The following is a 12500-nucleotide window of genomic DNA, read 5'->3' on the forward strand; positions in this document are numbered from 1 at the left end:
TTATCAGGCGTTAAAATAGATAAGGTGAATGTCTCAGGTTCACTTGGTGTAACAAACGTTTAAAATCTAAAACTGGTATTGTTAAAAAAAACCTTCCACGCCACCGCAGGTGTTCCAGTGAATCACCTGTGAGGGGCGGAGCTTCAAACTGAACCAGTGCTCGTTATGGCCTCAGGCAGCTGCACTTTTAATCAACCTCCTTATTGAGTGCATGAATTTGATTGAAGCAGCAAATCCACAAAAAACAGGCTTTTTAGAATGGGTGTGTATGTGACTTCCTGTGCTTCTGCAGCCAGCCTCTAGTGGACACTCCAGGAACTGCAGGATTTTACACTCCAGCATCGGCTTCATTTTTCAACACTCACCTGGATGATGATGTAAGGGCGTCTTTTCTTCTCCCACAAAAATAGTTTTATTATCCTCCTCTTTCTGTGTGTGTGTGTGTGTGTGTGTGTGCGTGTGTGTGCGCGTGTATGTGTGTGTGTGTGTGTGTGCGTGTGTGTGTGCGCGTGTGTATGTATGTGTGTGTGTGTGTGTGTATGCGTGCGTGTGCGTGTATGTGTGTGTGTGTGTGTGTGTGCGTGCGTTGGTACATTAACACAAACAGGAAACTAAAAGTCATGTCCATAAAAAATAGTTTCTCTTTTTAATATCTCCAGTAAATGACACAAGGAACAAGAAGAGCTCTGTCTCAGAAAAATAAAAGCAGGCCCCGCCCCTTTACATCAATAAACCCTCGGCCAATCATTAGAGCCGAGGTGGGGGCGGGGCCACGCTGGGATCTGACAGCGACGACAGGCCACAGAAAGGAGTTGGCGTGGGCCGTCAACACACGTACAGAATATATATATCGATTTGACGTTCAGGTTATATTTATGTACAGAAAAAGATCCAAACATGTTTACAGTCACTCGGAGCTTCCTGTCTGAGGTCATCCTGCTGCAAAGCATCATGGGACGGCAAACTGACACCAATCATGTCTGAGTAAATAATGACACTAGGCTGAACATGACACCGGATTTAAAAACTTTGGTATCATTCTCATACAAATATAAAGATGTTGTTACCGGTATGTTACCACGGCAACCAACAGAATTCCTAGACCGCCATGTCGGGTCGTTTATTGTAATGTTTAAAAAGTAAACGACCTGTCCACGGAGGTTAGAGGGCGTCGTTTCATTATCGTCAGCAGAGAGGAGACGATGAAATCTCTTCAGGAAATACCCAGAGGAACTTTAGTGATGTCGTCCCATAATGCATTGCTGTAAGAAGCTGCAGAAGTCTCTACAGTCTGAACGTGTCATCAGCTCACGCCGTGTTTCTGACTCTGTGATGTCACAGCGTCAGACAGAGAGCTCCGGGTTGAAAAACTTTCAAAACATTGAGATCAGCAAGTGGTGAAAACAATCAGCACGTAGGAACACGTTAGCACGTTAGCTCGATCGGAGGCGGCGGCCTGTTTCAAACAGGCGTGCAAAAAATGTAAGACTGTTTCGTTTCACGGGATTCATGTGTCGCTCGCACGCCATGCACACGTGTGAAAAATGTTGTGCCACTTTGAAGTGTTGATTAAAAAACGTCCTCACGGCGGTTTGTTTCTTCTCCTGATGAAGACGAGATCCAGACCGCTGAAGATCATTCAGCTGATTAATGTTCAGAACGTTTTAGTTCATTTAAACGTGAGAAACGTAAGTCCTGAATCTGCCCTCAGGGATTCATGTGATCCAGAACTTTCTCTGGATCCGGTCTGAGACGGAGTCTGCAGGATTTTAATTAGAGAGTCTGAGGTCGTTCTCTGAGAGCGCCGACCGTCTACGGAGCAGCTGGACCAGTTCCCCTCTACTTTACGGTTTCATTTTTAATCGCGATAAATCACGTTTTTTCTTGTGAATTAATTACTTTATTCTCTTAAATTTACAACTCATAATCGTAAATTTCCGACTTTCTGCTCTAACAACTTAATATCGGAAATGTACGACTTTTATTTTGTTAATGTACGACTTATGTCTCTTTAGACCTTATTGTCTTGATTTTACAACTTCAATCTCAAAATATTATGACTTTATCCTTGTAAATTTACGACTTTTACTTTGTAAATGTACGACTCTTGAGACTTCATTGCCTAAATTTTACGACTTTCTTTCGTTTACGACTTTGTCGTAAAATGTACGATACTCTTCTCTTAAAATGTAATTTGCAATTTTCTTCTGTTAGTGCTTTATTGTCTGAAATGTACAACCTAAATCTCTTAATATTAAGACTCTTATTTTGGTAAATATACAATTTTAATTTGAAAATAAAACTCTGAAATTAACAACTTAAATCTTGCAACTTAAAATATCGTAAAAGTACGAGTTTTTTCTGTTACAACTTTATTTTCGTAAAGTAATTATTGTATTTGAAAATAAAAAACGTTCTCCTCACAGGACTTAAATTCTCTTAAATTAACTTCTTCAACGTGGGCGTCCGTCATAATAATTTAAAGTTTATATTTTGTCGGTCTTCATATTGCCTGGTTAAAGTGGAACATCATTTTTTACAGCGTTCAACGAGGAAATGCGGCCTCCGAAAGCAGCTGACAAAAAAACTGTGAATCTGGACATTACCCAGAATGCAACACTGTAACTACTCAGTATAAAAAACATTCGTCATGTTCTGCTGGTGAGAGGAACATTAAAGATGTCGGACTCGATGCGTCTTCTTCATAAATGGCTTTTTGTTCATCATCAGGATCTTTTTAAAAAAAACGATGAATCATCTTTCCTCTCGCTGAAATCTTTAAGGCTTCGTCGCTCTTTAAACTTTTTACACGATAAAAACACGTCGTCTCTGATAGAAAAATAGAGTCATGCTGTCGAGAACAGTCGAAACACGATGGCTTGGCGCTGCGTTTACGTCACCGCCGAGGCTGGGAAATCTCAACACCGTCAGGAACTGAGCTCAGGCTGAGAGAGGGTCGTCTCCCAATGAGGGCTAACTTCTTTAATTACCAAAGTTTGCAGGTCAACTCCTGCACGCCGTCTGGATCGCACGAATACGTTAGAAATGTTTTGAAACTGAAACATCGCAAACGTGTTTGTGAAATCTAGACAGCGCTCTCTTGAAGATCTGTCGTTTTTATTTAAAGGAAGAATGTGCAGAGATCCAGTCTGTCCTGTGTGAATGTGTCTCTGAGTACTGACTGTCTGCAATGAGGGAGAAGCTTGAGTCCCTAAAGAGCGCTAACATTAGCATGCTAACACAACAATGTGAAGCTACGAGCTAACTACAGAGCGCTAACATTAGCATGCTAACACAACAATGTGAAGCTACGAGCTAACTACAGAGCGCTAACATTAGCATGCTAACACAACAATGTGAAGCTACGAGCTAACTACAGAGCGCTAACATTAGCATGCTAACACAACAATGTGAAGCTACGAGCTAACTACAGAGCACTAACATTAGCATGCTAACACAACAATGTGAAGCTACGAGCTAACTACAGAGCGCTAACATTAGCATGCTAACACAACAATGTGAAGCTACGAGCTAACTACAGAGCACTAACATTAGCATGCTAACACAACAATGCAGGACACAGGTGATCGTAGCTCGAGTAAAGGATGATAAAGTCCGCTGCTTGTGCTAAACTCCTTCCTGTGAACGTGAGTGGAGGGGGGTTGGAGGTGTGTCTCTGGAGGAGGCGTGGCCTAACAGGAAGTTTGTTTTGGTTTCATGTTGGAGCTCATCTACTGGATCAAAAAGTCGCACATTCTTCCTCTAAAGGTTTAGTACTTTTCCGTATCCGTTCCGTAAGGATTGTATCATTTAAAAACTTCTGTCTGCAGCGAGACGACAGAAAGATTTCAAAATAAAAGTCTTTCTTGTGTTTTTACTCAATCGTTAATTTAACTACACCTACAAACCAAAAAGTATCTCCTGACACGTCGACCCTCAGCTTCACTCAGTTCCCGATGTGTGTGTGTGTGTGTGTGTGTGTGTGTGTGTGTGTGTGTGTGTGTGTGTGTGTGTGTGTGTGTGTGTGTGTGTGTGTGTGTGTCTCAGCAGCCTCGTCGTCACACACAGAAGCATAGAAACACGTTAGAGGAGCTTCGGCTCCGCAGCAACAACAACAAGAAGTAGAAGAACAACAGTCGGGTCGGGTTACTGTGGCAACCATTAGCATCAGAAAAACAACAACATCAGCGATAACAACAACAACAACAACAGCAGCAGCAGCAGCAGCGGCGGCGGTTGTCTTAAAGGAACAGTAACGTCTGTTCAGAGTAAACTAACAGTTCAGACTCACTTTGGATTTTGATGTTTGCATGAGTGACCTTCAGTCTTAAACGCCCGGGCGATCGAACACAGCGGACTCTATCCAATCAGAGGTCAGCACTTCTCGGGGTCGACCTGTTTGTGAATCCTCCGCAGGAAAAACATAACTAACCGCGGTGACGTGTCATGTGATAACCACAGGGCTGACCTCGACGCATGCTGCTCTCTAAAGTGAGCCGCTGTCTCGGAGTAAAAAGCTCTGAGGAACACGCCGCGTTCTCTCAGAAACAAGCGAGTAACAGAACTGCGAGCGTGAAGGTTTAGAGCCAGTGTGGGTCGTCATGGTAACAGAATATTAAAGTTTGATGTGTTTCTAGTTAAAATCCAACGACAGTAACCTGTCTGGTTACCATGGCAACAAAAAATTGACTACAACACTAGTGTCCACCTGGCGTTCTTTTTTTTGGGGGGGGGGGGGGCAAAACGCTGGCTGTGCGCTCCGGAGTGTTTAACGTGCTATTAGCGTTTAAGAAGAAAAGCGCTGCACGTCCGTCCTGTCTCCATGACAACAGTCTGTTGACGACTGGCCGCTGTGTGACCGACACTGGATGTTTTATAATTGAGATCGTTTATTTCCCGATCAGACGCGGAGCGAGGACGATGTGAGTACAAGACACGATCTGTAGGCGGCTAAACTACGGGGAAAATAGCGCCGGTGACATCATCAGCGCCTTTCTGAAAAGTTGAAAGATTTTCAACTTGAGCGCTCGGAGCAGCCGCACAAAAGAGGCGGAGCGCTCCAAAAATAGATGCTGGCGTTGTGCTTTTTCTCAGTGCTGCTGCAAACGCGCTCTCCTCGTTTACATTTATTTATTTTTTTTAAATGCCAGGTGGACACGGCGCCTTTCTCTCGTTATTATTCTCATTGTGGCTCTAAAACGCCTCCGTAGAGAAGACGTTCAGATGCTTTAGAAAGTATTTCAGAGACAAAACGACTCAAGTGTCGTCTTCTTAAATCTCTGAGAGCGAGACTCAAACCCAAGCGTCCCGCGGCGTTCAGGAACAAAAAAACAGGAAACAGAAAGAGCAGCTGAAAGTCTACAGAACGTCAGGAATGAATCATCATCATCATCTCTCCATCCATAAAACAAAAGTCTGAATTAACCCTTTAAACCCTCACAGAGGAACGTGACCTCCGTAGAAAAACAGTCGGGGAGGTTTCTCTCCTCCGATGTAGAAAATATACAATCTGACACACGTAGAGACGTTACAGAGAAACACCTTGGCTGTAAGAACGCTCCTCCTCCTCCTCCTCCTCCTCGCTCCTCTCTGATTGGTCGGTGATGCAGAGGAGCTCAGTCAAATAACAGGCCATGCATAACCGGAAGAAGGCGTGGCCTTTAAAAGAGGCCAATAAGAGCGAAGAAAAAAACAACCTTAAAACGGCCGTAAGAGTCGACTCGCACAAGTTTATAAAATGTTTTTTTTATCTGGGAGTGAATAAATCAAACGCACCCAGGACAGTCAGGAGCCATGGCGAGGAAACAGGAACGACCCTCCAGAGGAAACGGGAATAAATAACCATTCAACTAAAGATCCAAAACAAAAATCTGCGTCTCAGCGTTTCCTCAGCTCAAACTTTAAGGGGTTAATAATAAATGTTTGAGCCGCTCCGTCAGTCGATCCGCATGAGTTTGTAAAGTTTCCAGTAAAAATTCCAGTTTTCTGCTTTTCTTTTCTCTCCCAAAAAAAATCATCATTTTCAAAACCGAGTTTTATTTTGAAAATCCATCTTCATCCAAAGGTTAAGCCCTCCATCGTGGCGTCCACATTCAGACCTGATTCCCTTTTTTTTCTTTTCATGATGCGTTCAAGTTCGAGGAAGCGTCCCGGTTTCCCCGCCACTCGTTGTCTTAATGTTCGAGCACCGCTACAGAAACTAAAAGAACGTGAAGAAGGATTCAAGCAGGATGAAGCCCAGACATCCGTCCCTCGTAACGTCTGGTTTGTTTCTGAATCCTCCAGCTGTGAAGATTTCCACCAGTGAAACCATTAAACCTCCCAGTCTTACCCGTCAGGCTCCAGGTCTGTTGGAGCGAGTCTAAATCAGACACAGTTCTCCTCCGGCCCTCTGTGGGGGGGCGAGGTGAAGTCTGAGCAGGTGAGGAGCAGAGGAAAGGAGAGGGGGTCTCAGGGTTTCTGGGGTCCGGGGGAGAGGACGACGGGGGTGGAGAGTCCGTCAACGCTCAGAGCCGGGATGTGGATCTGATTACTGCCGTTAGTGGGAAACTAGAGAGAGAGAGAGAGAGAGAGAGGGGGGGGGGGGGGGGGGGAGAGAGAGAGGGGGAGAGAGAGAGAGAGAGGGGGGGAGAGAGAGGGAGAGAGAGAGAGAGAGGGGGGGGGAGAGAGGGAGAGAGGGAGAGAGAGAGAGAGAGAGGGAGAGAGAGGGGGGGGAGAGAGAGAGAGAGAGAGAGAGGGGGGGAGAGAGGGAGAGAGGGAGAGAGAGAGAGAGAGGGGGGGAGAAAGAGGGAGAGAGAGAGAGAGGGGGGAGAGAGAGAGGGAGAGAGAGAGAGGGGAGAGAGAGAGGGAGAGAGAGAGAGGGGAGAGAGAGAGGGAGAGAGAGAGAGGGGAGAGAGAGAGAGAGAGAGAGGGGGGGAGAGAGGGAGAGAGAGAGAGAGGGGGGGAGAGAGAGAGAGAGAGAGAGAGAGAGAGAGAGAGAGAGAGAGAGAGAGAGAGAAAATGTGATTAATTATCTGTTTTTTTTAAATAGAAAATGAAGGATTTAAGACTTCCTGTCTTCCTCTCACCTTGTTATGGGTGACACGTATCGTTTTCAAAATCAAAACAGAGCCATTTAAAAAACTTTCACCCCCCCACAGTGTTGACAATAACTAATCACACCTATTTGGTTTTTTTAACCAGGCTGTAAACATGTTCATCTCTGCTGTAAAAACAGGCTTTTTAGAATGGGTGTGTATGTGACTTCCTGTGCTTCTGCAGCCAGCCTCTAGTGGACACTCCAGGAACTGCAGGATTTTACACTTCAGCTTCATGTTTAAACTCTGGAGGTTGCTGCTTGGCACTGAGGCAGTCATCCGCTCTGCTCCACTGCGGCTGAAACACAGCGACACTTTTTGCCTGCTTCATGGCGTCACAGGTCCAGGAAGGTCTCCAGACTCATTGATGTGACATCATCATAGATGAGACACAGACGGAGATATGAGGGATGAATTTGTTCTGCAAACACAGATCTGTTAATCCTCTTCTGCGTCTGTTTTTAATGTCAAAGCACATCAGAGAGGTTTATTATTAAATGCAGATTTCAGAGACATGAGATGAATATTAAAGCAGCTTTAAGATAAAGAGAGAAGCTTTGTGCTCATCGTGACTCTAATTAATCTGCTGCTGAGTGTTTCGTCCCTAAAGCTGCGGGGGCTTCGTGTCTTTAGGTCAAACCTGCAACAATAAGTCCAACATGTTGTCGTCTGTAAGCCGATTTTAAATAAGTCAGTAAAGTTTATTTATGAAGCACTTTACAAAGACGAAGGTCACAACGTGCTCCACATCAACAAACAGGAGGAGAAACAACATTCTGAGGATTACAAACTGTAATACTCTGATCAACCAGAAGGGGGCGACAAAGATTCACACATACAAGAACCAGAGGAGGTGAAAGGAGGAGAGAGGAGAGAGGAAAGAAGAGAGGAGAGAGGAAAGGAGAGGAGAGGAGAGAGGAAAGGAGAAGAAGGAGGAGAGGAGAGGAAAGAAGAGAGGAGAGAATAATAATTTTCTGTTTTCAGAGAACATATGGAGAAAAAAAGAGCCAGCAACCTGCAGAGACACCAGCTCTGTGTGTGTGTGTGTGTGTGTGTGTGTGTGTGTACATGCCGTGCACAGTGTGTGTGAGGACTTAGTGCAGGATAAAGAGAGTCGTTACTTTCAATCAATGAATGTTTCAGTTTATAAAAACATTTATAAATCTTTTACAATGTTTACACTGAAATATCTAAACTAACTAAACTCTGTGATCACACTGGTACTCTCTCAGATCAGAGCTGCGTACAGGGGGGCTCGGTGTATTACCTGGAAGGAGAGTTTGGCCGGAGAGCGCGGCGCGATGGGACTGAGCGTGCTCCAGAAGTGGATGGTGGAGGGGAGCGGACTGGGCGTCAACAGGACCGGCGTCTGGAGAGACAGGAAACAGATCATCAGAACAAACAGACGGTTTCTCACAGTTCTTCTGTGTGTCACACAGACAGGTGATGGGTTTACCAGAGCGTGGGAGGTGATGACGGTTGGCGTGAGCGTGTTGGTTGCTGATCCAGGAGCCAATAAACTGTTAACAGCTGCGTTCACCTGCAGAGGCAGAACAGGTGATGTCACAGGGTTTCCCTCCAAACACACACCTTTCACACTACCACTCAGTAACATGAGTAGAGAGTGAAACGATAAAGTGACCTTACTATATCGACTCTAGAGAGGAGGGGGAGACAGCTCTCTCTTATGTTTTGAATTTGGACAGTACCCATTTTAACCACTAGGTGTCAGAGTTACAGATCGCTACTCTAAGTTCAGTTCAATTCAAATAGCTCTATTGGCATGAATGTGTAAAATATATTGCCAAAGCATATAATAACAAATAATACAATAGTAATAATGAAAAGTAATAATTAGCAATTAAATATTTTAACAATGAAAAATAAATAAATAATAGTAATAATAATAAAAATAAAAATAAAAATAAAAATAAAAATAAAAATAAATAAACAAATAAATAAACAAATAAAAAATCAATAATAATAAAAATAAAAGAAAATAAAAAAGTCTAATGCTTCTGTTTTAATCCTAAAAGCCGTTAGCGGTTAGTGGTAATGACGGTCAGACCTTATCCAGGGAGAGTCCGGGGGGCAGGGAGGGGGAGGACGGCAGCTCCAGGCCCCGCGGCTTCTTTGGTTTTGGAGGAGCGGCGTCCGAAGAGGAGAAGGAGGAGAAGGAGGAGGACACCGCAGGAGTCACTGCAGAGGACAAGGACGAGGAGGTCACAGGAGGGACGGAGGACTCTGACAACGACAAAGAAAGAGACAGACCTGAAAATTAAATCACGTTTTACAAAACTTCGATGTATCCAATATGGCCGCCATGCAGAGAGGGGAGCCCTGACAAGAAGCTGGAGAAACATGTTCAGGTATATTCAGGACATCAGGTGTGCTTCTCTTACCTGTCAGCGAGTCCTTTCTCTCCCCCTCTGCTTCCCTCACCCCTGCAGGCTCCTGACCTCCCACCACGGGCTCCATGCAGGGAGGGGGCGGGCTCTCCACGATGGTGAGGGGGGGCTCTGGTTCGCCTGAACAGATGAGCTGAGGCACCTGGAGGGAGGAGCAAGAAGAGACATCATGAAGAGTCTGTTTCATCATCATCAACATGTTTTTAAAACTCCTCCTCTCACCTCCTCGCCCTGCTTCTCCTCCAGAGACACCATCTCCAGAAGATCCTCCTCCGACGGCAGGTTCTCCTCTTTTATCACGATGGGGGGAGGAGGGGGACGGGCGGGGGGGAGGAGCTGCCAAGGAGGGAGGAGCGGCTGTCATGGCCGCCTGCTGCTGCTGAGGAGGAGGAGGGTTGATGATGACGAAGACGGGCGGGGGGGTGAGATGGGTGAGGGGGCAGCCTGGGGGTGAGGCGGGAAGCTGGCCGGGTTGGTGACTCCACCGCAGTCGTCCTGCTGAGCCCCCCCCCTGGGGGCCCATGGACACGTGGGGAGGAGGCACAGGGCTCACAGAGCCTCCGACGGGGCCGAGGGGGATGAGGGAGGACGGGGTCCCCCAACGCTGGTGAGATAAATCTGAGGAGGGGTCGCTGAGGGGAGGAGCAGGAGGATTCTGGGTAACAGAGAGAAAGAGAGGCAGACATCAGTTTCATTTACTTCCCTCTGAAGTCACTAAGGACAAAAATGTCCACTTCCAAAAAACTGATATAAAAACAGAACAGATTGATATTTTTTTCTACTTTTTTCTGCATAAATCTCTTAAACAACTCCAGCCCTGCTCAAAACTACCAAACATTCAATCATTTTTAGGAATTTAAACCTTTAAATGCCAGTTTGATTACATGATGTCACTGTTGTTATTTATGAAAAAAAACACAAAAATGAGTTATTTTCCATAAAACAAATATTTGGTGGCTGGGGGATTTTTTTTTTTTTTTTTTTTAAATCAGTCTTGGATATGTCAAAGATTATCCAAAATATTGACTTTGATGCATTGTTAGTTTTTGTGTAGCATCAGATTTAACATGTAGTTCCCTGTTTGGACATCGGAGGGCGAAAATGTCCAATTTACAAAAACTGATATAAAAATAGAACAGATTGATATTTTTTTCTACTTTTTTTGCATAAATCTCTTAAACAACTTCAGCCCTGCTCAAAACTACCAAATATTGAATAATTATCAGGAATGTAACCCTTTAAATGCCAGTTTGATTACTTGATTCTGGCATTTAAAGGGTTAAATTCCTGATACTTATAATGCGTATAATCTGACACTGACCTGTGATTGGCTGCTTGTGTTGGAGGGCATCTGCGGGCTGAGAGCCGGAGTGGGACACGGAGATGGCTGAGTGACGATCACCTGGAGAGCAGAGTCGACCCCTCCCCCTCCAGACGTGGCGTGTTTAGACTCTGCCAACACAAACACCTGAGGAGGAGACAAACAGGAGGCGTGATCGTCTGAAGAGCGAGACGCTGCCACACAAACTCAAAACCTGCCGACATTTCTCTCACCTCTCTGGGCGGGCGCTCCACCTTGAGGGCGGGCTCCGGTTGTATCAGCAGCTCTGATTTGATTGGCCGTGGGTTCGGCGAGGACTGCAGCGATTGGATGGTGAAGGTGGAGTAGAGGCCGGACTTCATGTAGTCGTTACGGGAGCTTTTCTGCGAGCTGCTGGGGGACGAGCGCTGTGAGATCAAAACATTAACGTCAGCGTGCGGAGGAGCCCTGCAGAAATCTACTCAGACAACAACAATAAGAGCACCTGGGGTAAACCCTTTGACTGGCAGTTTGAAGACACGCCCCCCAGGACTTTTGACTGGCTGTTGGAGTCGGTGATGTCCCTCCTCTGGATGTCGTCTCCGTTGCGGACGCCGTCGGGCAGCGAGGGGTCGGGCTGACTCACAAACTTATAGACAAACTTCTGACCGCTCACCTTCTTGATGATGTTCTGAAGGAAACAAAACAAAAACACACGTTCGTTGATTTATATACTCGAGTACTCGCCGTTGACCCCATAATTCGAGTAACATTTCGTGACTCGCGCACCTGTGCAAGCGCTGCTTTTGGCTACAAAACTTGAACTCATACAGCGTTACATGTGTGACCCAGCTTTTTGTTTTCGCCTAACTGAATATACTAGGTTTCAAAATAATTAACGGGATACAAACATAATGACTTCAGAGTCAGATTTCAGCAAAAACAACTGTTTCTCTCTAGGAATACGTCATTTGCTAACCCTGTTAGCGACGTCGTCGAAATTGAAATCGCTTTCTGTTGTTGGTTATTTATTTATATTTAAGTTTAAATATTGGATGTTTATGTCATTTTACAGACATAAAGTCTACAATTCCAGTCCGGGAGGGCCGTGTCCAACGGACCCTTTTTTTGTTTACGGTTAAAAAAATAAATAATAATAATCTGCGGGTACTCGAGTACAGATATTACTGTAAATTCCCATCCCTAATTGATATTCTCGTTAAGTTTTTCATGTTTCACAGACTCTTCTAAAACGGCGGTCACACCGGTGAGGGCTGACAACGTGTCGAGAGTGTGACGGCTGCGGAGTCAGCAGACGCTGTCATGTCGTTCTCACAGGTGTTTGTCAATAAACTAAATGTTTTCTTTACACGCCAAAACGATAACGGAGACGCATCCAGTCTGACCAGGACCCGGCTCCTAGTACACTGGACTCCAAAGTCGGGTTCATGTGATCAGTGTGAACACAAACGTACCGTACTTGGGTACCGTTCAGCTGTACTCGAGTACGGTCCACGGGAAATGTGTGTGCTCAAACAAGGAAGTGGACCGCTATATGACGTTAAACGCCTCCTGTCGATTCATAAACTGTCGTATCCGCGCAGCACGGCGCCCGTTTCCTCCTCTGAGCTGCAGATGTGGACGTATGAAGAGGGTCGTTGTTGGCGTCTCAGAAATAACAAAAACATCCACAGTTAGCAGGATGGACTCAGCCTG

General features: G+C 45.3%; 1 protein-coding gene across 1 annotated transcript in view; it reads right to left on the reverse strand.

Annotated features, from left to right (window-relative positions):
- Positions 1 to 618: 618 nt before the first annotated feature.
- Positions 619 to 12500, reverse strand: part of elk1 (ETS transcription factor ELK1) — a 20284-nt gene continuing 8402 nt past the window's right edge. Inside the window, 12 exon segments of the mRNA XM_065961059.1 lie at positions 619 to 6549; positions 8344 to 8445; positions 8533 to 8616; positions 9145 to 9320; positions 9479 to 9626; positions 9707 to 9802; positions 9804 to 10075; positions 10078 to 10111; positions 10113 to 10139; positions 10806 to 10952; positions 11039 to 11212; positions 11290 to 11475. Of these exon segments, the coding sequence (XP_065817131.1) occupies positions 6451 to 6549; positions 8344 to 8445; positions 8533 to 8616; positions 9145 to 9320; positions 9479 to 9626; positions 9707 to 9802; positions 9804 to 10075; positions 10078 to 10111; positions 10113 to 10139; positions 10806 to 10952; positions 11039 to 11212; positions 11290 to 11475 (1545 nt within the window). The 3' untranslated portion in view covers positions 619 to 6450.

Source organism: Labrus bergylta, chromosome 12 (genome assembly GCF_963930695.1).
Source record: "Labrus bergylta chromosome 12, fLabBer1.1, whole genome shotgun sequence".
Classification (NCBI taxonomy): domain Eukaryota; kingdom Metazoa; phylum Chordata; class Actinopteri; order Labriformes; family Labridae; genus Labrus; species Labrus bergylta.